Source organism: Siniperca chuatsi, linkage group LG1 (assembly GCF_020085105.1).
Source record: "Siniperca chuatsi isolate FFG_IHB_CAS linkage group LG1, ASM2008510v1, whole genome shotgun sequence".
NCBI lineage: Eukaryota > Metazoa > Chordata > Actinopteri > Centrarchiformes > Sinipercidae > Siniperca > Siniperca chuatsi.
Window position 1 is genome coordinate 36,418,929 of NC_058042.1, and position 26,711 is coordinate 36,445,639.

At 40.7% G+C, this 26,711-nt stretch overlaps 1 protein-coding gene across 3 annotated transcripts in view; it reads left to right on the forward strand.

The window, feature by feature from the left end:
- The first annotated feature begins 160 nt into the window (after window positions 1–160).
- Window positions 161–26,711, forward strand: part of tpcn2 (two pore segment channel 2) — a 39,926-nt gene continuing 13,375 nt past the window's right edge. The window contains exons 1-13 of one of the 3 annotated variants that reach the window (XM_044190241.1): window positions 362–1,001; window positions 8,659–8,676; window positions 8,805–8,857; window positions 9,498–9,574; window positions 13,301–13,478; window positions 13,654–13,770; window positions 19,406–19,512; window positions 20,922–20,994; window positions 23,122–23,221; window positions 23,308–23,373; window positions 23,489–23,553; window positions 25,575–25,666; window positions 26,153–26,234. In XM_044190241.1, coding sequence (XP_044046176.1) covers window positions 851–1,001; window positions 8,659–8,676; window positions 8,805–8,857; window positions 9,498–9,574; window positions 13,301–13,478; window positions 13,654–13,770; window positions 19,406–19,512; window positions 20,922–20,994; window positions 23,122–23,221; window positions 23,308–23,373; window positions 23,489–23,553; window positions 25,575–25,666; window positions 26,153–26,234 — 1,179 coding nt within the window. In that variant the 5' untranslated portion in view covers window positions 362–850. Of the gene's footprint in view, window positions 284–361; window positions 1,002–8,658; window positions 8,677–8,804; window positions 8,858–9,497; window positions 9,575–13,300; window positions 13,479–13,653; window positions 13,771–19,405; window positions 19,513–20,921; window positions 20,995–23,121; window positions 23,222–23,307; window positions 23,374–23,488; window positions 23,554–25,574; window positions 25,667–26,152; window positions 26,235–26,711 lie in introns of those variants that run through there. The other 2 variants (XM_044190259.1, XM_044190249.1) reach the window with 2 other exon arrangements.

Sequence of the window (26,711 nt, forward strand, 5' to 3'; positions counted from 1 at the left end):
TAAAAAATGCTTAGGGGTTAAAAGTGTATAATTCAAAAGTACATATTTTTGTGTTAACAGCAAGCTTAGCTAAGAGTCTTCAGCCACGCTAGCGGCTCTCTGAGGCTGTGCTTAGGCCCAGTGTGCTTTGAGCTAAATGCTAACATCTGATAATGTTGTCATGGTCATGCTAGGTTAACATGTGTCAGCAGCTCTGCAGGTATTTGGTCAGAAAGCAAAGTGTTGGACAAGTTGACACGTCGACCTGATGGTGGCGCTAGAGGAACAGTCAGGGAACGACAGAGTGAGTAGGATGAATCTATCTGTACAAAATGTCAGGCCGATACATCCAGCTGTTGAGATATTTCAGACTGACAGACCAGCCATGCCAGGAGCTAACATGGCGTAGGAACTGCGGTTTGAATAACAGGAAACATGGGGGGAGTTCTTTAAGAGTTTGAAAACGGCTGTACAACATTCACTGAAAAAAATTAAAGACTTGAAAACATGTGAACCTGTTGTTTAGGACAGCCATGTTTATTTATTTGATAGGTATATTTGTGTATCTGTAAATTGGAGCTGGGTTAAACTGTTGCTTTCTTTTTGTTCACCGTAACGTTTCGAGTGTCTCCGTCTCCGGGCCCTCGGAGAGTAGGTGCAGCCGCTGTAGGTGGGGTTTGTGCTTTTAAAGTCAGCGTGAAGTGGTTGTAGAGGACATGGGGGGGTGGTAGGAGGAGCAGAGGACTTCCTAAAAGCTCAGTCCCGGCCTTCTGCTGGCCGCTGTACGGACCGAAGGGAGCCTCGCTGTAACTTGGTTCACACCGCGTCCACCGCAGAGGAGCGGCCGCTGAACGACTCGTACATTGCCTGGATGGAGACGGACAGTCTGCTGGCCGGGAGTGTGACCGGAGCATCCGGGGAATACGGCTCCCGGTCGGTCACGGAGCACGGAGGGGCCCCCGGCAGCAGACGGATGTCGTACTCTGTCGCCGGGGAGTCGTGTAGTGTCGAGGGGAACACGGGTGAGTGCAGGGGGGTCGGTGGCGTCCGCAGCAACATGAGATCAAGTTTGATATCGTGAGAGAAATGTGTAAGGACAGGTGCCACTCCTCTGTTTGTTAGTCATCAGGGCTGAGGAAGAGGGCCTGCTGCGATCCTGAAGGAAGAAGAGCAGTTCTGTCCAAGCTCAAGTCCTACATTCAAATCTTCACTCAGAGCAAAGTAAATCTGTATTATCAGCTGAAGTATCACAAACAAACTCCTTGTGCAGAAGAATGACCCCTGTGGGAATGGCAGGTTAAACCCACCTAGGGGCCCTGCAGCAGAGCTATGGGCACACCAGCACCTCATGGCATCGTGTGTGTCCTGGTACCTTCAACTTGACAAAGTAAACAGATTTATATAGGCTGCATGCATCATGGAAACATATTCTAAGCCTAAATAATAACTAAGTATGAAATGTAGTTTCTGGTACTGGGCTTTCAGCAAGACAGGGCCTCAACATAACGTAATGATGCAGGACCTGTAAAGAGGCCCGTACAATCCTGATTTCACTCAGTGTCATTTATTGGTGCATAGCCACAAACACATTTTCAAATAATCAAATTACCACAAAGCATGAACACAGTGAACCTGGTATCTTTTGGGGCTCTTGAGGGTCTGGGGGTCTGGGTCAGTGTTCCACTTTCCCCGGTTGGAAATCCATTCTTGCCTGTGCCATTGCCTGTGTTATAGTGGTATATAGGATTGTTACTACTGGTGCATTAATGTGTAAGTAGCATTTTATTGTTGTAGTGGGTCAAGGTGGCCCTAATTGTAACTACTTTATATATTGTTGGGTAGTTTAATTTTTAACAATGCATCATATTTTGTAAGGTCATCATGCTTTGTTAAAGTAACTATAGCTGTCAGATAAATGTAATGCAGTAAAAAGTACACGTACCTTAAAAGTGTTCTTTGGATGCTTTTTTTTTCACACCCTTCTCTGTAAACTGTAGAGACTGTGGTGGTGAAAATCCTACAAGATCAGCAGTTTCTGGCTGGCTGCAGCGGCTGTAAAATGGTGGAAATATTTTTTATAGTGTCACAACCCCTGCGAAATGACTCGTTTCACCCTCGCGGAGGGCTAAACCGGACGTTAAAGTAAAGCGAACTCCTCTGTCGTTGAGTTTGTCTGGTGCGACGGAGGAGTTCTGCACCGCGACACTGCGATTGTTTGGAGGGCGAGATGATGGATCTCCATTGAGCTCACCAGTGAGGTTCCGGAAGTGAAAATCCCATTCATATTCTGAATAGAGGATTTTGATTATTAGCCATAATGTCGTAACCATCCAAGGTAGACTTATCACCAGCTATGAGATTGTGAAACGTTGGTATGTGCTCCTGTAGAAGCCACAAGTCTGTATGAAATGGACTTTGTTTTAAGAAAAACACTTTTTATTCGCAATCTCATGGAGAAGCACTACACTACCCACAATCCTAAAGTGTTGCAGCGATGTCTCTGATCGGTGGAGCTAGCTGTTACCATGGAAATGTTCCGCGAACACGAACCCACGAACGTCTAGTGAGCTTTTTTAAAAACTTTATTTCCACACTGACAACTCTTAGACCAGGTTTAGCTGGTGAGTTAGCTGCTACCACTGAACTACATCCGTTTCCGTTTTGTTTCCGCCGAGCAGCCATGACGTCTTCCTGACATGCTGCGTTTTTTTAGAGAATCACAACACTACAATAATGACACAGGTTAAATTCAAGAAGAAGCGCGCTCTGTCGTTAGGCTAGGAGCTGTTGGAAAGCTATCATTTGCAGTGGTTTATGGGATGTGTAGTTCCTTCAAATAATTATGTACCTTTGCCTTTTTTTTCCGTTTTCCAAACTTTTTCCATCTGAATCAAATGTTTTATGGTCACGATTCATCTCGTCGTTGGTTGGCTTGGTTCCAGGCTTAAAACTGTTAAAGTTATATGAGGATTTTCTGAAACGTCAATGGAGTGAATGAATGGGGAGTTCACTTCGGCAACCAGAGCCGTTAAAAAACTGGGCGGTCACTGTTGAGCTTAACGGCGTACGTAGTTACTGATGCCTACGTCGTTACCACAGCAACGCATGCAGATAGGGTGGGGATGTCTGATCACTTGCGAATAACAATGCGGGCAGTCTGTCTTAAAGATGTGATTTGAGAAACAAATCTGATTTAGATCACATCTCTGATGTTCGGTCTGAACAACAGCTGAACCTCCTCACCATGTCTGCATCGGGTTGCTGCCCCATGATTGGCTGGTTAGATATCTGCATTAACGAGCTGGAGTACAGGTGTACCTAATAAAGTGACCACTGAATGTATATAGTTTTAGTATATATTAAAGGCCGCAACTAACAACTATTTTCATTATATGTGAATCTGTTGATTGTTGTTTGATTATTTCATTAATAGTTTAGTCTATAAAATGTTATAAAATAGTTGAAATTCTCATCACAATTTCCCAAAGCGGGAGGTGATGTCTTCTAATGTCTTGCTTTGTCCAACTCCAAAGATATTAAGTTGACAAAGATAGAAAACAGCAAATCCTCACCCTCGAGAAGCTGGAACCACAGAAGGTTTGACATTGTTGTGCTGATTCGATTATCAGCGGTGTTTTTCTGTGAATCAGCTAATCGTTTCAGTTGTAATATACGCTGTGTATAGCCTGCATTCAGTATGCCTAAAAATTCTATGAGCGCTCACAACTTTCAGGGGAGAGTTGAGTCCCGTTATGAGCTACATACTGGAAGGCAGAAGGTGATTTGGCCTCCTCCTCGTGGCGCATGGCTTATCAGGTGTCCAACCGGTGCATCTGATTGTAACGTCCGAGCGGAATCAGTTAGTTGAAGTGGTGTTAGTGTTCTCAGCCTTCAGCTCTATCTGCCAGCTGAAAGGCGTGAAAGAATTGTTGGTGTAGAACGGGGGTGTATGGTGCAAAAGCAGACGGAACTTTACAATTATTCTGTGAGTAAAGCAGATATATAATATTATTTTAATTAAGATACATTGATTTCCTATAGCTTTGATCAGTTTCATTCCACTTATTATGATGCACAAAATAGTGTACTGTTCTGCAAGTGAAGTGAGTATTCCCCTTTATTGTGCTCTTTAAAGCTAATAGAATTTGAGCAGCGGCGACGTGTCCTGTGACTCACAGCACTGTAATGAACGGTCTCGTTGTCTTTCTCTGCCGTTTTCATGCTGCAGTTTAAAGCTAACTACGTTTTATGTATGGAGCCACTAGGCTTCCTGTATGGAATTCTAATGCCACACCAGGTTTTAACTCCCATGGCGTGTATAGATGATTTTGATAGGGCTGGGTCTGTACGCTGATAGAACAATCACATGGTCCATTATCAAAGCAGAGGGTTTGACGTTTCCACACAAAGGGTGATTCATGTTTCCACACAAGTCAGCTACGAGTATAGTTTCGTCATTTTCGTTCAAGAAACCCCAAAGTACTAGTTATTTTACATTAAAATAATTGCATAATGACCTACTAGGCTGATTGTGGAAGGAACAGTGCAACATTTTGAGAAATCCTCTTGTTTCCGTCTCTGACACGGAGTCAGAAGAAAAGATCAGCTTCGTGTCTGTGCATCCAGATAGATCCGTGAACAAAGACTGGAAGCATAGCTCCATCAGAAGTGGAAAACACACACCCGGCAGCAACTACAAGGCTATCTGATTTAGACTGCAGACAGGCTGCTCTTATCATTGATTCAGCTGTAAGGTTTTATGGAAGGATGTTTGTTCTATTTGCACAGTATGGAAAGTGTATGCTTTATTCCAATAGCTGGTAATAACAATAGTTGATAATTAAGTATTCAGTAGCAATAATAGTTATGTAATAAGGAGTTTATAATTACAGAAATATTATTCACGTGCTGTTTCTCTGGACTTTATTTTAAAAGCTGCTAGAGTATGTAATATTAATTTACAGCATACAACCTGTAACTCTGTCCCGCTGTGACGTAACCTGACGCGGCTGTCTGGACGGTGACGGGAGCGGGAGGACATTTCTGAAATTGTAGGCTGCTGACGAAATGCAAAATGTTTTGTTGAATGTGTTTAACAATGTCTTTGTGTTAACAATATGATTGATGATATGAACTGAGCCCCTTTTAGACATACACCTCACTGGGTAAATGTCATGGAACTTTAACATGGTCTAATGTCTGAATTCAAAAGTCACAGGTGGATGTTACTAGGTCGGACCCAGGAACATTCTGATACGGCACAAATCTGAACTGAATGTTGTCAAATCAACGTAAAGGCTGCTGCACAACATAATATAACTGCACGCCGTGTTCTGCCTTATTAAGAGCGCTGTGATAATCAGTTACCATCTCTTTGATTAACCGGGAAACACACTGGATGTAGATCAGATTCTTCTCTTTTCAGATCAGTCTACAAAAAAAAATTCTCCTCAAGGTGCAGAGCAAAAACGGTAAAAAAAAAAAAAAAGTTGTACAATGACAACAATAATCAGACAAGCACTCCCTCCCCAGATTTTCAGTTTATCTATCCAGCAAAACGCTTCACAGACAGCATGTGGGCAAACAGGAATGAATGAGAATCCCAAGTTAACATCCTGTCATGTAGCGCTTGTGAAAGCAGCAGAGGTCTCTAATAATTTATGAAACTGAGTTTGTTCTACAGCAAAACAAGTCTTAATATCCCTCAGTGTTTCCCGTGAGACCTGAGACCTGAGTGTTTCAGCGCTGCGCCGTGAGAGCGTGAGAAGTTCACACTCGTTTGTCCGCTGTGGTGGGTGTTAGCTGCGTGTTGCAGCAGTGTCATGAGCACCCACCGCCACCGCCACTATGACACATCCTGCTGTGATGCATCGAGTCAGCAGCACCGTGTGTGTGTGTGTGTGTGTGTGTGTGTGTGTGTGGCTACAGCTGAGTCATCATATCTGAAACATGTAACTGCTGAACGGAAAAGTTAGTCATTGTATAGCAGTCTGTGGATATTCTCTCACTAACATAAATGATGAAGAAGAGCATCCAGTCTTCATGCTTGACATGGTGGAACTAGTGAATATTAGAGATTTTTGATTGAAAAATGACTCAAACAATTATTTGATTATCTAAATGGTTGCCAATTAATATTCTGCTGATCAACTAAGCAATGAATTGACTAATCCATGCAGCTGCACAAAATATTGCACAAATGGTTCAAATTGCGACAACTGTTTTACTGATATTCTATTTTGATATAAGCATCGTATACACTTTAATATAATTGTACATGTTAACATTCCAGTTTTTCAAGCTGCCCTCACATTTTTACAACAAAAATACAAGAACATTTGTTTGCATACTTGGTCAACAAAGCTGATTCGGATCAATGGCAGCCACTAGTAGGATAGTGTTTGTCTTCCTTCCCTTAGAGCCTTCCAGATAGAGTCATTTTCCAGTGAGTGTGATGCTCGTGTAAATTGATTCTGTTGTTATTGTTATGTATACAAAATAGTCCATCTGGGTCCCAGGGCATCATGTGACCTGAAGTGGCTGTGGCCCTTAGCCAAAATCCCCACACAGCCCATGTTCCTGAGGGCCTTTCAAATACTTTCTATAATGTTCCCCCGAACCTGTCTTAGCAGGCATAGTTGGGTAACACTTTCTAATGTTACAAAGCATACAGTATACCCAACCGTTAACTAACGCGGGCTCGTAATGATTTATGAATGCAGGATGTAGGCATGAATTTCTGTTTCTCACCGTTAACAAATGATCAAGTCTCTGACTTTATGGGATTAGTTAACACTCACTGTACAGAGATCATCAGTTAATGAATGTGAATTCACAGTTCCTTCATACATTCATTGATAAGTCACCAAATGAGCTGGATTCCAGCTGCACAGAAAAGGGACTTTCCAGTCATGTCTGATCAGTTCAATTCAGTTTTATTTATATAGCGCCAATTCATAACAGAAGTTATCTCAGTGCACTTTTCCTATAGAGCAGGTCTAGACCGAACTCTTTGTAATATTATTTACAGAGACCCAACAAATCCCACCTTGAGCAAGCATTTGGCGACAGTGGCAAGGAAACACTTCCTTTAAGAGGCAGAAACCTCGGACAGAACCAGACTCGGTGTGGGCGGCCATCCGCCGCTGCCGTGTTGATCCGCCTCTGGCAGCAGAACAGGACCTGCTGGTCTGCTGGCCTGCTGGCCGTCCGATGCAAACACCTACATGCTGCTGCAGGACCCACTGGTCTTTATGTCACATTTGCAAGCTTGGGAGTGGAACATGAGTTTTTAAAAATGATTCTGTTATTATTTTATTATATTTGTTTAACATTAATCATTTGCAAATGTGTATCATGACAAGATACAAGGTAATAAAGGAATCAAGGTCATTTATTTGTCATCTTACAACACAGGGTTGCACAGTGAAATGTAAGTTGTAGTTGTTGATGTTGTGGTGGAGCAGGTCTCTGTAAAGATGTGGGCACAACAGTCTCTGATTTCCCCTTAGCCTTAGTCCTTTTTCATAATAGTTATCTCGTGTGAAGTATTGACTGAATATTGATGAACTCATCATGTCTCATTTACAGTTTAAGTCATGCATGTCTGTCCATTCTCCCCTGATTTGTCAGTTGACACCTGCTAGATGTATTTTGTTTTAGTGCATCATTCTCTTCTGTGCCACACTCCACTTCTATCAATAACAAGAGCAAATATGATTAAATAGTAATGATAAAATGATATTTTAAAAAGTTATGTTCCGCCCCGTATCTTGAAAATGTGACATAATCTGAGTTGAAAAAAGCTCCATGTTTCTGTCCAAAACCTCAAACTAACCGCTGCATTGTTGTGTGTACACTGCATTGGAGAACGTATTACCTGACAGGCCTAAATTAGGGCAAAAAAAGCCCCTCGAAGCATGTTAAACCTGCTGGCAAATTATCGTCAGAGACTGCCATACCACAGGAAAGCTCATCAGCTGCTCACAATTAACAAAATCAAACTTTTACTGACACTAAGGACACGTATTACACTGTAGTTAGTTCTTGAAAGGGGGGACATAACGGCCAGGTTAATGGTCATGCACAGTACTTCTCCGCCTGTTCAGTGGCTCTGGAGAAGCTTTCTAATGTCTTTGAAAACAAATGTATTACGGAAAGTCTGCATTTTATACTGGACATTGAGTTTGAAAGATGTGGGCATTTACCAGGTAGGGCGGGTCGAATGAAATGATTCTTTCTACTAGCGCCACCCTGAGGACAAACGTTACATTTTTAGCATCACTACTGGTGAGGCTGTAAGAATAGAAAAATCGTCAGGATGTTGTTTCTTCTGTCCAACACATTTGCACTGTTGCGTGTGATGAAGATTTCAGTCTCTAGTATCCGCTAACGTGGCTTTGGGCTATCTGCATGTACATCAGTATGATATTCGATTCAGGCTTATTAAAGAATGATCACAGCTTTCTGTATGTGTGGGTATTTTTGGTGTTTGAGTGGAGATAAACCACAGTTAGAAAAACAACCTACAGCTTTACCACAGCACTCAGCTGTATCCCAGCTGCTGTTTTCCCCAATTTTGCCTCAAGAAAAAGCAAACCATCATCTCAGCTCCCAGTCCAACCAGTTCTACAGTTGTGTTTTAGTCAGAGAACGTGTTCTGTACATTCTGTTGCACAGGAACCATGGTGAGTGAAGGTACGCATGGGGATTCAGGGCAGTGAAGAGCACCTCTGGGATATGTGAAGATCTTTGCTAATTCTGCTTCCGAGTCAGAGGAACTGTTCAGATGGTCCTGCCACTCTCTCTTGTCTCACTGTCCACAGATGAGGACCTCTTCATCCAGCAGGCTGTTGTATTCATCGAGGACGCCATACAGGTACGTACAATGACTTTCCTTACTACTGTAAGGCGTTTTGTCCACCATCTTGTGTGAAAATATACCTAATAAGCTTGTTGTGCAATTTCTGCTTCAGTCCTGCTTTTTCCAACTAAGGAACACTGCAAAAGTCAAAACAAAAATTGAACATGTATCGCACCAGATTAGATTACACTAGCTCCCTGTCACTTTTAGGATTGATTTCAAAGTTTTGCATGGGCAGGAACCTCTGTGCTTAGAAGAGCAGGGACTCTTCTAACTAAAGGTGCTCATGCTTTTGCTGTTGTTGCTCCTCGACTCTGGAAGAGGGATGCACTGATCCAATACCATCGGCAATGACATGAGTGATCTACATTAGATACTGTTTCTTCATCTTCTAGTTAGTCCCATGCAGTGAGGTATACAGATTTTAAATTTGGGGGAAGGACAGCGCTGGTAGCATATCGGAACTCGGTGTCGCCAGATAACCCGTGCTGAGAGGGAAGAGTCAGAATGGTGAATCTGTTACAGCGTCCTGCAAAGTCTGAGAAGCCGAATCAATGTACATTTTAATCATACTGTATTTTCTCTTTTGTCTCTCCTGTAAAGCACTCTTGTTTGAAAAAGTCCTATATTATTTAAGTTTGTTTTTTGCTCATAGTACCGGTCCATCAACCACCGTGTGGATGCCAGCTCGCTCCGCCTGTATCGGTGGTACTACTCCAGGATATGCCAGCGGTAAGTTCACACACCTCCCAGATTGGAACCTATTTGTTTGGATCCGACAACTCCTTGTCACTATCATAATCTGTAATTACATTTTGTGTAATATTTTTTGTTATCTGTTCTGTCATTCTTTTATTTCCCATTCGAAGTTACTTGTAAACCACTTGTTTGCCTGTTTTGGATGCATTTTAAATCCGATTTTTTTTTAAAGAGAGAGAGGTCAGGTCATGCAGTGACGCCTGAAGTGTGTGATTTTTGTGCACGTCACGTGAGCTAATGTTACTGCTATCTGAATTAGGAAACCCTCAGCAACAGGGAGGAAACTGGTAAAATGTCAAAAAGACAATCAAATTTGTTGAATTTCTTCAAGGTCAGTGAAGACCAGTCATTTCGGCAGATCAACATAATGGCACTGTATTCTAGTGGTTTAATGCTTTTTGGTGTCTGAATATTTTGGCATATGATTGCTATAAGCCCTACAGCCAGCCAGCCAGAACACATCACTTGGTTTGGTTTCTTAGCCTGCTTGCTTTTCGGGGTTGTAAATAGAACTTTCAGCCCTAATTCCACTTTCCCCCCATTGTAGCAGCAATCCACAGACAGAAAGGAAATGACAGGGAAGAGAGAGAGAGAGAGAGAGAGAGAGAGAGAGAGAGGCTAACCTTAAACAGCTGTTTCTACGTGATTATTGTGAATGCTATGATATAAATAAATAATGCTTTGTTTGTGATGACAGTTTAGTTTAGTTTTAACAGCTAACCTAGGCGTTGTCCAATGTGCTCCAGGCGTTCCATGACTTTTTCTCTCTCCTGACCCGCCGGAACAGCACCCTCTCTGTGTTCCGGGACCTCCTGATTTACAGCGCTGCTCCAGAGATGTCCTAACCGAATAGGAGTCGCCAGGAGATGGTGTTCAGGCAGAGACATTCAGTGGGAGGAGAGTTATTCATTGACAGGGATTACTAAAAGATACTATTTTGGCAAAAATGTAAAAATCATTTCTGCATCTGACCTTGTGCAGGATGCAGAAAAGAACACATGCTCTCTCCTCAAAACTTTATGGCCAAATGTAGCTTTGCGAAAGTGATGATTTACTGTAGGTCAAAAACACAGTTCCAGCAGTAAGAAGTCAATCTTTGATGCTCATACAGCTCCTTAGGTACTGCACTGATTCAAATTGTTGCTTATTTATTTATTTCGAAATAAGCCACAGAGCCATAGAATAATATTTGAGATATATTTATATTGGTATTTCCCAAACTGGGTGACACTACAGAAACAAGAGATTTTGTCCCACCTGTAATATGTTCATATGTCAGGAAGTGTTCATCCATGAAAATGAGAGTAAAGAGTAAAAATAAGAACTTTACGAGTTTGGAGATTGAAGTCTTGCTTTTGGAGATCCATAAAGGAAAGCCTATAATTTTTCAGTTACACATTTGTAGAAGCCCAGCCCATGGTAATCTAAACGTGACAACAACCATTCATCTGTCTCTGCCAATATACAGTATCAGCATGCTGTCTAAAGACAGTCTAAGGCAACTGTCTTAGGATTTTCATACTCAAAATTGCTTCAAAGTAATGAAATATACAATCCATTAGTGAAAAACTTAACAAAACAGCAGACTAATTGCACATGACTGCTACGACAGGTCTGGACCACTCGTAAATTGTGTTTGTGTCTAAGAGAAAATTCAAAATACGAGAAAATTGGTGAATCACTCCTAAAACACTCGTACAAGTCGCTTTAGAAAGAATCGTACAAGTGGTTCTTGCATGAGGCCCAATGAATAACACATGAATGATTCAGCATACAGTAGGTCAACAGTATTCCAGATTAACTTTTTCCCTCAGAGCCATTTTTATGTATGATGGGATATTTTTTCTTCCGCTTTGTGTTTAATGCTGATTTATTTAAAGAGTGAAAGTCAGAATCCGTGTGTCCTCTAGAGGCTGCAGTGTTCATTACACCCTACAAAAATGTGAACACAGCAATCAATATGCAATTTTGCATTTGTTGATGCAGATCTAGCCAGTAGTTGTTGAGATATTCAAAACTGTAGACAGAATATCCAATTAAAACCGCCATTCTTAGGCCCTCCTGCTGTCATAACTGAGACAGGGTAAAGTGTGCTATTTAAAGTAGCAGTCATTTTTCTGTAACAGAATGTTAATGTTAGCTGGGTTACTGATTTGATTAGATAGCTGATAGTGTGTATGCATTAATTCAGACTCGAGATAGAAAAGGAAGAATATAAAAGTTTTACTTCCTCAGGACTGCACTTAAGTTTATGACAGGCATCTGGCAGGACATCTTATCTCAGACCAGATCATCAGTGAGGAGAAAGAGATAGGGTGTGTAAACTATCCCAGAGAGTCAATTTATTGTCATAAAATTTTGCTGTTGCTCCATTAGCACAACAAGACATATATTTTCTCCGGGGTGGAAAGTTCTTGTCTTGTCTGGCAAGTCTCCAACATTGACACCTTTACTGTTGAAAATTGGGGAACAAGCCAGTTGAGGTCTGGAGGGTCATAGCAAAGATTTTTATTCAAAACCCCCCAATGAAGATAACAGACATTCACCCCATTGTTCCCCAAGTTCATGCATGCTAATGTTACTTTTTTTAATGCTAGCGTTACTTGTGTGAGAGGAGGTTCTGTGCTCTTATCTGTGCTGCCTGATAAGGGTCTGAAAAATACTTTGTAGTTTTTCACTACGAGAGCTAACTTCGTGTAGTCGCTGTTAGCATTGTTACTGCTGTTAGCTGCCATTTCACCCTGGAATTTTATTAGTCATCTTAGCTTTAGCTAACATTTGGAAATGCGAGGACAAGTGCTGCATGCAAGTTCACCTCTAAACAGTAATTTTACTGGTTTCCAGCAAGGTTCTTTATTTCTAAATAATGGAAATGTGCATATACAACCTACCGTGACATTGTGGCTCTTGCTTTCTATCCTCCTGCTGTGGTTGCATCCTTGATTGTTTGTAAACGGGATACACTGTACAGTTGTACATGTCGGTATGTCAGCCCTCTTAATACATTTGGAAGTTGGTGTAGTTGGTCAAAAATGGAAAAAGCGATAATGGGGGGAAATATTATGACAGACTTGATTGGACCAATGAGGATTTTGTAAAACAGTAGCTGGATCAGATTATTACAGTTGGTGTCAACTAGAATTGTAGCATTTGAGAATGCTTAAAAAAATCAAGACAAATGTTGTTCGCCCACTACAAGGCTTGACTGATGAAAGTGACGTCTACTTTAAATGTTTTGATCGACAAACTAATTGACTGGTTGATTGATACACATGTTGTCAGGGTGTGACTCACTCAGGAGGAACAGATCAATAGATCTCACCTTCCTCCACACAAGTATCCTGCACTACCAGTAGGAGATGGTAGTGCAGTGACAACAGTGTTATCCCTCACTGGCTTCCCACCCATCAACACTACCAAAAGGCCCTTTTCACAACAGACATTTTGACATAATAACAGGAAAAGCACAGGTGTACGAACTGTTCCTTTAACAATGTGAACTTGAGGATTGTAAGTGGTGATAAAGAATACAGAGTAAACTTTACCTGTCAACACTTTTTTGAGCAAGATTGAGCAAGTTTAGACAGCACCATCTGGTAAGCCTCATCAACACATGGAGTTGAATGACAATTTTCTTTTCTCTAAGCCATATTCCTGCATCCATTTGTCCATCCATTCACCCATCTTTCCTTGCCCCAGGGGCTTGGGCCTAACCATTGCGGCGGTGTTGCTGCTGGCATTCGTGGAGCGCCCGTCCTCCCTGTCCGTGTCCTCAGACCCTCGGCATCGCTCTCCACCCTGGCAGCCTCCCTGCGGCTTCACCGAGAGCATCGAGATGGTCTGCCTCATCATCTTCTCTCTTGATCTTGCTGTCAAGGTAGGCACAGCCAGGGTGGAAAACATTTGTTCTCAGGACATTAGCAGCTGTCTGGTTGAACAAGGGTTTCAACATGGAATTTGCCACATTTGATGTTTCCAAATAAACTTGCTGTTTCTTATAGTTATTTCCTACTTATTTGTCCATTTGAACCACTGCTTCACTTTGTCCTCAGAGCTACTTGATTGGCTGGGAAGAATTCAGAAAGAGCAAATGGCTGATCGGCTACACAGTAGTGATTTCAGTCTCCGTCATCGACTGGGTGTTGTCTGTCAGCATGGTGTGTGATGAGGTGAGGCTGTCTTCTGTCATCCTTCTCTAAACATGTTGTGCTTAGAGGAGTGTAGTCCACCATCACGCAGTATACAGTAAAGAGTATTATTAGTACTCATAAGGATGTTTAGCTTGCAGAAAAAGAAAAGCTTGAGATACATAGTGTTGTTGAAAGCTGTAGAGAAGTCAGTGGGACAGTACAACATGAAACAGTAGGCCACTCTCATTCTGCATTCGTGTCTGTTCTTGTAGACCTATGAAACTTTATCATGTCATGGCCCAATTCAAAGTTCGCACTTAGACAAGTACAGTCCAAATGATTGAAAGTGGTCTTGCTCTGTCCATTTTATCAAGGATACTTTGGGAGCTGACTAAATTTGGTGTAGACAAGTATCCCAGAATGCATTTAACATCAACCAGCAGCAATGGCAGAGAATTTGAGCTAGTCTCACAACTCTTATAATTTTTGGACTACAACTATTACTGTGTCACCAAATTAATTTCTTAATGTAATTAAGAAATTAATTTATGTATACAGTAGTGTGCGAAAGAGTTTGCCCTCTTCCTGATTTCTTATTTTTTTGCATGTTTGTCACACTTAAATGTTTCAGATCATCAAACAAATTTAAATATTAGTCAAAGATAACACAAGTAAACACAAAATGCAGTTTTTAAATGAAGGTTGTTATTATTAAGGGAAAACAAAAGCCAAACCTACATGGCCCTATGTTGGTTTGACCTATAACTGGTTGGGCCACCCTTAGCAGCAACAACTGCAATCAAGCGTTTGCGATAACTTACAATGAGTCTTTTACAGCGCTGTGGAGGAATTTTGGCCCACTCATCTTTGCAGAATTGTTGTAATTCAGCCACATTGGAGGGTTTTCGAGCATGAACTGCCTTTTTAAGGTCATGCATCTCAGCATCTCAGTAGGATTCAGGTCAGGACTTTGACTAGGCCACTCCAAAGTCTTCATTTTGTTCTTCTTCAGCCATTCAGAGGTGGACTTGCTGGTGTGTTTTGGATCATTGTCCTGCTGCAGAACCCAAGTTCACTTCAGCTTGAGGTCACAAACAGATGGATGGACATTCTCCTTCAGGAGTTTTTGGTAGACAGCAGAATTCATGGGTCCATTTATCACAGCAAGTCTTCCAGATCCTAAAGCAGCAAAACAACCCCAGACCATCACACTACCACCACCGTATTTTAATGTTGGTATGATGTTCTTTTTCTGAAATGCGGTGTTACTTTTACGCCAGATATAATGAGACACACACCTTCCAAAAGGTTCAACTTTTGTCTCGTCAGTCCACAAAGTATATTCCCAAAAGTCTTGGGGATCATCAAGATGTTTTCTGGCAAAAATTAGGTTTGGATTTTGTTTTCCCTTAATAATAACAACCTTCATTTAAAAACCGCATTTTGTGTTTACTTGTGTTATCTTTGACTAATATTTAAATTAGTTTGATGACCTGAAACATTTAAGTGTGACAAACATGCAAAAAAATAAGAAATCAGGAAGGGGCAAACACTTTTGCACACCTCTGTATGTGTGTGTATAATATATGTATATATATATACACATACATGTATATATACACACACATATATATATATATATATACACATATATATGTGTGTGTGTGTGTGTGTGTGTGTGTATATATATATATATATATATATATATATAATATATATATATATATATAATGTATATATATATATATAATGTATATAATGCAAATACCACCTAGAATTTTTAAAATAGTAGAAATGTAATTGTAGTGTTTATATTAATAAATTAATAATAATAATAGGAATGTCAGCTATAGGAAAAATAATGTCAGTATTAGTAACAGAGCCAATAACAACAACTGTAGTAGCAGTTATCGAGGAGGAACACGGGGACAGCAAGTGGCCCACAACCACAGATCCAGACGTAGCTGCGGAGGCAGAAATACCCGCTGAGAGCGACAGAAGGAGAGAGGAGAGAAACGAGAAAGCACAAAAGAGAGAGAGAGAAGATGTCGAGGTAGTAACATGCAATAATGCGATAAAAATGCATGAGGAAAGATGGAGAGAGGAAAGAGGTGCATCATGGGAAGTCGCCTGGCAGTCTTGGCCTATAGCAGCATAACTAAGGGATGGTTTAGGGCTCACCCAAGCCAGCCCTAACTATAAGCCTTATCAAAGAGGAAAGTCTTAAGCCTACTCTTAAATGTGGAGATGGTGTCTGCCTCCCAAACCCAAACTGGGATGTGATTTCACAGGAGAGGAGCTTGATAACTGAAGGCTCTGGCTCCCATTCTACTTTTGGAGACTCAAGGAACCACAAGTAACCCTGCATCCTGGGAGCACAGTGTTCTAGTCGGGTAATAAGGTATTATGAGATCTTTAAGATACGATGGTGCCTGACCATTAAGAGCTTTGTAGGCGAGGAGAAGGATTTTAAATTATATTCTGGACTTTACAAGGAGCCAGTGCAGAGAAGCTAATATTGGAGAGATATGATCTCTTTTCCTAGTTCTTGTCAGTACATGTGCCGCAGCATTCTGGATCAACTGGAGGGTCTTAAGGGACTTATTCGGGCAGCCTGATTATAAGGAATTGCAGTAGTCCAACCTAGAAGTAACAAATGCATGCACTAATTTATCGGCATCATTTTGAGACAGGATGTGCCTGATTTTTGCAATGTTACTGAAAAAAGGCAGTCCTTGAAGTTTGTTTCATGTGGGAGTTAAAGGATAAATCCAGATCAAAGATAACTCAGAGGTTCCTTACGGTGCTGCTGGAGGCCAGGGCAATGCCATCTAGAGTAACTATATCTTTAGATAATGTGTCTCAGAGGTGTTTGGGACCAAGTACAATAACTTCAGTTTTGTCTGAGTTTAACATCAGAAAATTGCAGGTCATCCAGGTCTTTATGTCCTTAAGGCATGCTTGAAGTTTAATTAACTGGTTAGTTTCATCTGGCTTGATCGATAGATATAATTGGGTATCATCCGCATAACAATGAAAGTTTATGGAGTGTTTCTGAATAATATTGCCTAGAGGAAGCATATATAAGGTGAATAGAATCAGTCCAAGCACAGAACCTTGTGGAACTCCGTGACTAACTTTGGCGTGCACGGAGGACTCACCGTTAACATATAGAAACTGAGATCAATCTGATAGATAGGATTTAAACCAGCTTAGTGCGGCTTTCTTTAATGGCAATTACATGTTCCAGTCTCTGTAATAGGATGTGATGGTCAATGGTGTCGAACGCAGCATTAAGATCTAACAAGACAAGTACAGAGACAAGTCCATTGTCTGATGCAATTAAAAGGTCATTTGTAATTTTCACCAGTGCTGTCTCTGTGATATGATGCTCTCTCAATCCTGACTGAAAATCCTCAAATGAACTATTGTTATTTAGAAAGTCATACAACTGATTGGTGACAGCTTTCTCAAGGATCTTAGATATAGGTCTATAGTTGGCTAAAACCCCTGGATCAAGAGTGGGCTTTTTAAGAAGAGGTTTAATTACAGCTTCTTTAAAGGATTGTGGTACATAGCCTGTTAATAAAGACAGATTGATCATATCCAGTAAAGAGGTGCCAACTAAGGATAAAACGTCTTTAAGCAGCCTAGTTGGAATGGGTCTAAGAGACAGTTTGATGGCTTAGATGAATTAATCGTCGAAGTTAGTTGAAGAAGGTCGATAGGAGCAAAGCAGTCAAAATATATATCAGGTTTTACAGCTGTTTCTAAGGTTCCTGTGTTTGAAGATAAGTCGGTACTGGTTGAGGGAAGGGCTTGATGAATTTTTTCTCTAATAGTAAAAATTTTATTATTGAAGAAACTCATGAAGTTGTTACTACTGAGGGCTATAGGAATACATGGTTCAGAATCAGAATCAGAAATACTTTATTGATCCCCGAGGGGAAACTCTTTTGTTACAGCAGCTCACTATCACATCAGTGCACACAGGAATAGAAGTACTAAGCAAAAAATATAATACAATATAATACAGGTCAGAAAATAAATTAAGTACCAAGTGGGTATAAGTATAAAATTAAAATAAGTGTGAAGTACAAAGTGGGTTTACCGGTTGAGGATAATAATACGGTATAAAGTAATAGTGCATGAACTGTCAAGTTAAGTGTAACTTATTAAGATTATAATGAGACAGAGGATATTGTACAGCAGTAATAGAAGTATGAATAAATATCAATAAATAGGGAATTTTAAACTGAAAAGAGTATATTGCACAGGAGTATTAACACAGAATATTGCACAATTATGTCAAATATTGCAGAGATGTCAATGATCAATGTCCAGTTTCTTGTCCAGTTTAATAGAGTTATGACTCTCTGTCTCTCTGTAGCCTGGCTACAGTGCTGAAAAGAAACCTTGGGTTGTTTTTATTTTCCTCCTATTAATGATGAGTAGTAAGCTGCTCTGGCATTACGGAGGGCCTTCCTGTATATTTTAAGACTATCTTGCCAGACTAAACGAGATTCTTCCTTATTAGAACGCCATTTCTTTTCAAGTTTTTATGATGTTTGCTTTAATTTGGGGTTTGGGGTTTTACCATGGAGCTAACCCTCTTTGTTTTATTATCTTCTTTTTTAGAGGAGCGATAGAATTGAGTGTCGTTCACAGTGAGCCTGCAGCACTATCAACTAGATGGTCAATTTGGGAGGGGCTGCGATTTGCATAGGAGTCCTCTGTTGTATTGAGACATAACATTGAGTTAAATGCAGATGGGATCGCTTCCTTGAATCTAGCCACAACAATATCAGATAGACATCTAGAGTAGGAGTTTTTGCCTAATGGCGTGTAGTCCAGTAATAGCAGTTCAAAAGTTATTAAGTAATGGTCCGATAAAGAAGGATTCTGTGGAATATACCAGAACAAGGTTGAGGGTGTGGTTAAAACAGTGAGTGGCTTCATGTACACTCTGACAAAAGCCAATTGAATCTAAGAATGAGATGAACGCAGTGCTAAGGCTATCATTTTCAATGTCCACATGAGTATTGAAATCACCTACAATAATTACTTTGTCTGTTTTAAGGACTAAACTTGATAAAGACTCTGAGAATTCAGATAAAAATTCAGAATAAGGACCAGAAGCGCGGTACACTATAATAAACAGAATTTATTCGTTATTAGTCTTTTCCAGGTTGGGTGTGAAAGACCAAGAACAAGTCTTTTGAATGAGTTATAATTTAGGTTGATTAATATATGTATGTGTATGTACACATGTATGTATGTGTGTATCTATATAAATGTATGTATGTATGTATGTATGTGTATATATGTTTGTATATATGTATGTGTATACATGTGTATGTATGTATATATGTGTATATATATAAAAATATATTTATGTATATATATGTATGTACAGTATATAATATATATTTACAAATATATACGTGTGTGTGTGTGTGTATAAATGTATATATATATATATATATATGTGTGTGTATGTATGTATGTAAACAATCAGTGGAAGTGTAATGTATGATATTAAATTAAGTATTCTGTAAATATACATTACAATAAGCATAACAAGTGTGTGTAACGTATTTCACCGTATCTCAGGTGTGTAGTCACATGGTGCCGTGCATTCAAAAAGGAATCTTTTCTTTTCTCTGTTAATCAGAAACTGAGAGTACGGCGACTCCTCCGACCATTCTTCCTCCTGCAGAACTCCTCCCTGATGAAAAAGACACTGAAGTGCATCAAGAGGACTCTGCCAGAGATTGCCAGGTATCTGACTCTTTTAAACGGGCACGACTATCTCAGATCTACTGATTTATGCTAATTTTGTTTTTGAACACTTTGTTTTCTAATTTAAAGTAAGCCAATGTGGCCACTGTGACCACAAGTAACAATTACAGGATAGTGGTATTTGTTAAAACTTAGTAAACTTAATAAAACTTAATGAAAGCACAGGAAGTGATGAGTCATAAAGTCTGCAACCTGGCTCAGTAACAGTGTTGGGCAAGTTACTTAATTTACTCATTACTTATTACTAATTGAAAACGCAATTGCATTACATACATTGCATTACTAATTATTCAACAGCAAAAGTAATTAGTTGCATTGCCCATCATTAGCTCAGTAAAAACTGAAACTACAGTGAAACCTACAGTTGGCTCAGTTATCTTCAATTTCATTCCAGCAAATAAAAAAGCCGCCGCTCCGAGCAGTCAGTGGTTTGCTGCTTCCCCATGATGTGGTCACAGACTACACTACTTTATGATACGCTCCCTGACTGTGTTACAGTGTCCGGTAGCGTGTCCAAAACTGTATTGAATTTCAAAACATGAACAGTGAGGAAGAACATTTGGAGGTTCTGTTTGGTGCTATAGATCTGTGAAGTTGTAGGAGGAGTTCTTTCAGGCATCTATGTTATTAAAGACGACGTTAGGTGAATGACAGTTGGAGCACTTCAGATGGACATGAAACTCTCCCGTTCAATCACTCATCTGGCTCTTTGATAAAAAGTCAAAGGTGCAAGGCATGTGCATAAAAATGTAAAGGGAAAAGTCAACTACGACTCCCAAGGAGCAGTTTAGTAAGAATCATCCAATCACAGAGCTTTATCTTGTAAATATTGTCTGTGAATTTTGTCTTGTGGTAATCTGTGAATATTGCCTGTTGTGCTAGTCATTGTGTCTAAAGTGATGTTGATATTTGTCTGACGTTACTGACACTGTTGAATAGAGCTTAGCTAGCATGCTGTACCGAAAGCACGGTTGTGCGGTCATTAATAAATATATAAATGATTGATTCATTCATTTAAAATCTGTCGTGTGAACCTCTAACTGCAAGCAGACGCTAAAGAAACCTGATAAAACAGTCTGCAGTTTGGATCAGTTCACGTTCAGATTCTGGGTCAGTCTTGGATCAGTTCTGCATCCTTGCTGCAGTGTTTTGTTCCCAACTGCAGCAACGAAGCAGCTCGTGGGAACTGTAGAGCCGTCCGCCATAGCAAACTAAAAAAACGGATTTTTCAGAAATTAAGCTGAAATAATTAAAACTGATGGCCATTGCATAAACCTATAGTATTTTTTAAGTTATGTTTTAATGGAGTGTATCTTAAATAAATAGAGAAAGATTTAGATTATTCGCTGACTCCCAGGCTTTTCCACCCCCACCCTGATTCTGTGCAGTGTCATCCTGCTGCTGGCGCTCCACCTCTGCCTCTTCACTATGATCGGCATGCTGCTGTTTCCTAAAACTGAGGTGAGTTCAGCTCTTTGTGGTCACGCCCTGTTAAATACACAGTACACTACCTACACAGGACACTCTGGCTTTGTGTGTGTGTGTGTGTGTGTGTGTGTGTGTGTGTGTGTGTGTGTGTGTGTGTGTGTCTGGACACGTCCCAGACTGTGATGGCAACTCAACAGCCGAGGGTCACTGTCAAAAGAATGCCACTAGTCCATCATTAAAAAAACAGTTGCAAAAAAAATACACAAATTAAAAAATGACTACGAATAATGTCACAAACTGTGCCAGAAAAGGTTGGATAGGTCGAGGTCAAATATGTGTAAACAAGAGCAAGCTTTAACTCACTAGATGGTGGAGGCCTCAGGCCCGGAAGGAAGAGGTGAATATATGAAGCCACGTAAATATGCTTGAGGCCCAAACAATATCCAGCTCCGCCTCTGAACCAGGAAGTGGAACAGTCCACAGAGGCCACAGACATGACAATTAAAACTAATAATAAAACAGAAATACTGTACAGCATTCAAAAACAAACACTGTTGAGAGTGCAAAGGGTACGTGCTACATTTTAAACAGTTATGGTGAGACTGATTTACATATTACAAAATGATTTGAAAAATCAATTCATTACAATAATCAAGTTCACAGAAAATTTGATGAGATGCCTTAAATTGTGACGTGAAACTGTAACTTCCGGGTTCTGTTCCAGAAGTAAGAAATCCCACCAACATTTGTAATGATGCAAATTACAAGAAGTCCATCCCTCACTCAGCAGTATGTTGTGGGGTTCACACATGTGGAGAAGTGGAAAACGCCCCTCGCACCTACTCTCCTCAGTCGTAACACAGTCACGATACACACACTCTTGGAATCAGCTTGACTTTCACTTTGCAGGGACAGCAGGAAGTAAAGACGGACCTGTTTAGACAGGCGTCTGGGTAACCTGTATGCACCAGGAAGGCTTCTTATGGATTTATTGTGTATTTGTTATTATGTATTGTGTTTTTAGTTTTGCACTTTTCAACACGTGGCTCGGGCGGTCGCTTCATCTTCTTTGATTTCTTTCTTGTACGTTGTATAATGCTTTTGTAAAGCACTTTGTGACTTATGTCTGGGAAAAGCACTATACAAATAGATTTTACTTACTTACTTACAGTAACTACAGTGTCCATCAAAGATAAACGTTTATTAATCCGCCAAGAAATCCTAAGAAAAAAACACATTTCAGTTTGCCTCCTAATCATCGTGTTTGGACATTTTCTGCCCAATCACCAGCAGGCTGCTCCGTGCTTTTCTGTTCAGTGGAAACAGTAGCTGCTAATAGTTAATAATTCAGCATGACTTTACTCCAAATTCACCAGAGTAAACAAATATAGGCTAAAAACCACAGGGGTCAAGGTGTAGGTGCAGCCCACCGCAAACTCACTGACTCCATGGCAACATCTAAACTCCATGCTTGCATCACCCAAAGCACGGTTGGAGCTGGAGCTGTAAATTAGTCCCCAACAAAAGCACTGTTCCCTCCTGTGACCAACGTTTGCTTAAAACTGCAGTGGCCAGCTTATAGATTTATGCCTTCAGTAGGAACCAGTGGGCTCGCAGCTGAGAGCCACAGACCGGAAGTCAGACAGTGTTGACAGACGGACTAATTGTTGGTTTGATCTTTTTCTTGGGACTTTTTGACAACAAAAATATAGAATATTGTCAGCCTTATCCTTAAATGGACACCAGTTCCCACAAAGTGTTTCTCAGCTTGAACCTCACCAATAGTTGCTTAACAGTGATAAAATAATTTATCTTATAGTATGGATAGTACACTCCAGAAACATGTTGTACCTTTTTAGAAAGACAGAAGAAAGAAACCCGTAATGAGAGATTGTAGTGAACTACAGAAGCTAGTGCTACATTTAGTCCAGAGGTGGCGCTCGGCTCGCTGTTAAAAAAGACATACGTTATCTGCCTTTGTGCAACAAATCTAACTAAAGACTGCAGCTAATGACTATTTTTCATTAGCAATTTATATATTAATATATTAATCAAGAAATGTCAATAAATGCCTGTCTCAAGGTAAAGTAAGGTCTTTAGATTGTCCGCCCCGCCTCTCCCCGTTTCTGTTCATCGCTCTCCCTCTGTGTCTCTGTTCAGGATCCAAAGAAGAATGGGGAGTGGGAGTTACATTTCCGAAACCTGCCTAATTCCCTGACCTCTCTGCTGGTGCTTCTCACCACAGCCAACAACCCAGACGGTACGCAGTCACTTACATGATAAACAAGCCACGTTAGCTGAGGCGGAGTCGGATCGTCTGTTTAACATTTCTTCTATCCTCCACAGTGATGATCCCTGCCTACTCCCTAAACAGAGGCTACTCAGTTTTCTTTGTGACCTTCAGTGTAATCGGTGAGCCGGGATTATTATTGTCTGTGTCAGTGCAGCAGCTTTAAGTGACCTGTAGTGATAGTAGATTGTTGTGTTGCTGTTAAAGCAAGCTTACATGTGTTTTGCTTTCTGGCAGGAACCTACTGTCTGATGAACTTACTGACAGCCATCATCTATAACCAGTTTAGAGGATATTTACTGGTGAGTCACACATACACTATGACATAATGCTGCTGAGGAGCAGTTCATAGTCCTGGGAATTATCTTGCAGTTACAGCTCCACACATTCATACTGGAAGCCACCCAGTACAAGCACAGTCTTCCACTGGTGGCCAGTGAGCACTGTGGTTGAATGCTGTTTCGATTATGTGTGGCAGACATGATTAATGTGAGCCTGTGATGTGAGAGGGTTTTTTATTTTTACTAAACTGACTGCTGTTACTTAATTGTTCCCAGCTGGGAAAGCGGGTGTGTCAGTGGGAAAACCCCAGCCTCGGCAGGGGAAGGTAGTCATCTGACATTTCATATGCCAAAGCATCCGCCCAACATTGGGAAATGATGTATGGTTTTGTGCGTAACCTAAATTCTGAAAGTCATTGGCCTGTTATCACATATTGAGCCTCAGCATCACCACTTTCATTCATTCTAAGGTATACTCCAGTGCAATGCTAAATGTTTTAGCATCGCACTTCTGTGAAGTTGGAGGATTCACAAGAGACACATTAAAAAAAGAATGGTCGAAAGTGGGTTCATCCAGTTAGAGTATGGGACAAGCTCCCAAACCGCTGGATCCTACAATTCCCATGATGCAACCAACAGTGTCTTTTCGGTAGACCCTCCCCACTCCCCCACACATTTTAAGACTCCAAGACCAAGCTGAGATAACCATTTCCACCCAAAGTACCCGGAACTTTAATTCCCAGGAACTACTTTTCCTGTGATGCTGTTGTCAGCAGCATCACAGGAAAGTCTGTGTAAATTTGGTGGAGGTCTTCTTTAAAAGCATCGCCTGTCGTGTACACCAGTTTCTACAAGTACAAACTGTAACAGTCAGTGTGGGAAATGCTAAGATTGGGTGTAAAAGGGATAGCTTGGGATTTGGAACAGGATTAGCATGACTCGAGTCACAGGACGGGATGCTAACAGGAATACAGTCCATCCGGAGGGTATTCACAGCGCTTCAGTTTCCACATTTTATAATGTTACAGCCTCATTCCAAAATGGATTCAATTCATTATTTTCCTCAAAATTCTATAAACAATACCCCATAATAACAACGTGAAAGAAGTTTGTTTGAAATCTTTGCAAATTTATTAAAAATAAAAAACGAACAAATCACATGTACAGAAGTATTCCCAGCCGCTGCCCTGACACTCAGAACCGAGCTCAGGTGCTTCCTGTTTCCACTGACCATACCTGAGACGTTTCTACTTGACTGGAGTCCACCTGTGGTAAACTCAGTTGATTGGACATGATTTGGAAAGGCACACACCGGTCTATATAAGTCCCACAGCTAACAGTGCATGTCAGAGCACAGACCAGGCCATCAAGTCCAAGGACTTGTCTGTAGACCTCTGAGACAGGACTGTATCGAGGCACAGGTCTGGGGAAGGGTACAGAAACATTTCTGCAGAATGTGGAAAAAGTGAAGCGCTGTGAATACTTTCCAGATGCACTGTAAATAAATCTTTACTGAGAAACCAAAAAAAGTGTTTCTTTCAGGTCATCCTTTAGCTAAAGCTCTGTAACCTCCACCTGCTTTTATTTGGAATCAACTCATTGGTGAATACAAAAAACCATGTGACTGTGTATGCTTTTACTCCACTAGGATAGCCATTCAGTACTTGGACTACTTCTGTCGGACCTTTCCTCCTCGTTTTTAGAGGACCATGCCAGTGGTTTTGCATGTTGTGGTGCACTTACTATAAACCATGGATAGGACACATTGCAGCTAGACATTTTGTTGTGCTGTAAGAATTTGAATGCATTTTCTTTTATACATTTGCAGACATCAGTGGTTTCTATTCATTTCTGTACAATGTAAAACAAATCCTTCAGCAGACTCTTGAAACTTGCTTGAGTTGTGTAGTCCATCACAGTGAACATACTATGTATTGATACTATACTAGAAGTACACTACTATGCTGTAGCCAGTTTCAAAAGGAAGCCAGTGGCTGCTCTGAATGGTAGAAAAATATCTTTCTGTTTCTGTTTTGGTCCAGATGTCGGTCCAAACGTCCATCATCAGGAGACGACTGGGGATCCGAGCTGCTTTCCAAGTCCTCAGCTGCCAGGGAGCCCGACAGGCTGCTGAGTAAGAGACGTACAGAACACACACACACACACACACATACAGGGCATCATATCATAACACTTGCATTTATTTGCAGGAGTTAAAATAAATAAAATCTAACCCTCTAAATGTGTTGGTTAACTGTTTCCCCCCGTGATGAGATGAATGTTACATTGTTAAAATGCTGGGCTTCCGTGCAACTCGCTGCTAATGACAAATTGTTACATTGTTATGATACTTCATAGTGCAGTGACAAATTTGAACCGATGTTTTAACAACTTGATTTCACTTTGTTTAGTTTTTACCAGTTTTAATCAAAAGATTCGATCACCTTAAACTCACTTTCACCAAGATTTTATCATCTGAAAAAGCTGCCGGGGAGGAGGCGTGTTCAGCGCAGTTGACAGTAAAGCGGCTCCTGTGGCGGCGAGGACAGCTCAGAATATTCTTCCACTGATAGAAAATGAACAGAAGAAATGGAGAGAGTTGTATTATGTTCTCTGTCAGGGAGCGTGTGCGTGTTGATGCGGTGCTGGAGGTGATGTCCAGGGTCCAGATGAAGAGCTACTACAGAGCGGCCATCACTAAGGTCAGAGCGGACACCAAACCACTCTCACACACACACACACACACACTCACACACACACACACACACAACCACAACCACTCCAAGGGCCACTGTCACCGTAATACACCGCAAATGATGCTTACTTTTATGCTTACTTTGTCTTCTGAGTACAATTTTTTCTTCCAATCCCTCAAATGCATATAGTGCACATAATTTGAGATGCAAAACGCATATTCAGTTCATGTTGGCTTTTAACCTGTATGATGTTAAAGATGGATTTATGGTTCTGCAGGAAAATCTCATTTAGCAGGCAGTATCACCAAACAACATAATATAAGGTATAAAAAGTGATACTTAGATTACATTCTTAACAGTGTATGTCCTGCCTTTTGGTTGAGCGCTCATTGAACAGGTTTTAGCAGGATCCCAAAATGAGCTCTGAGTATATGTTCAGAATTTACCAGACATGAAAACAGGGAGGGCTGGTTGACAGGCTTC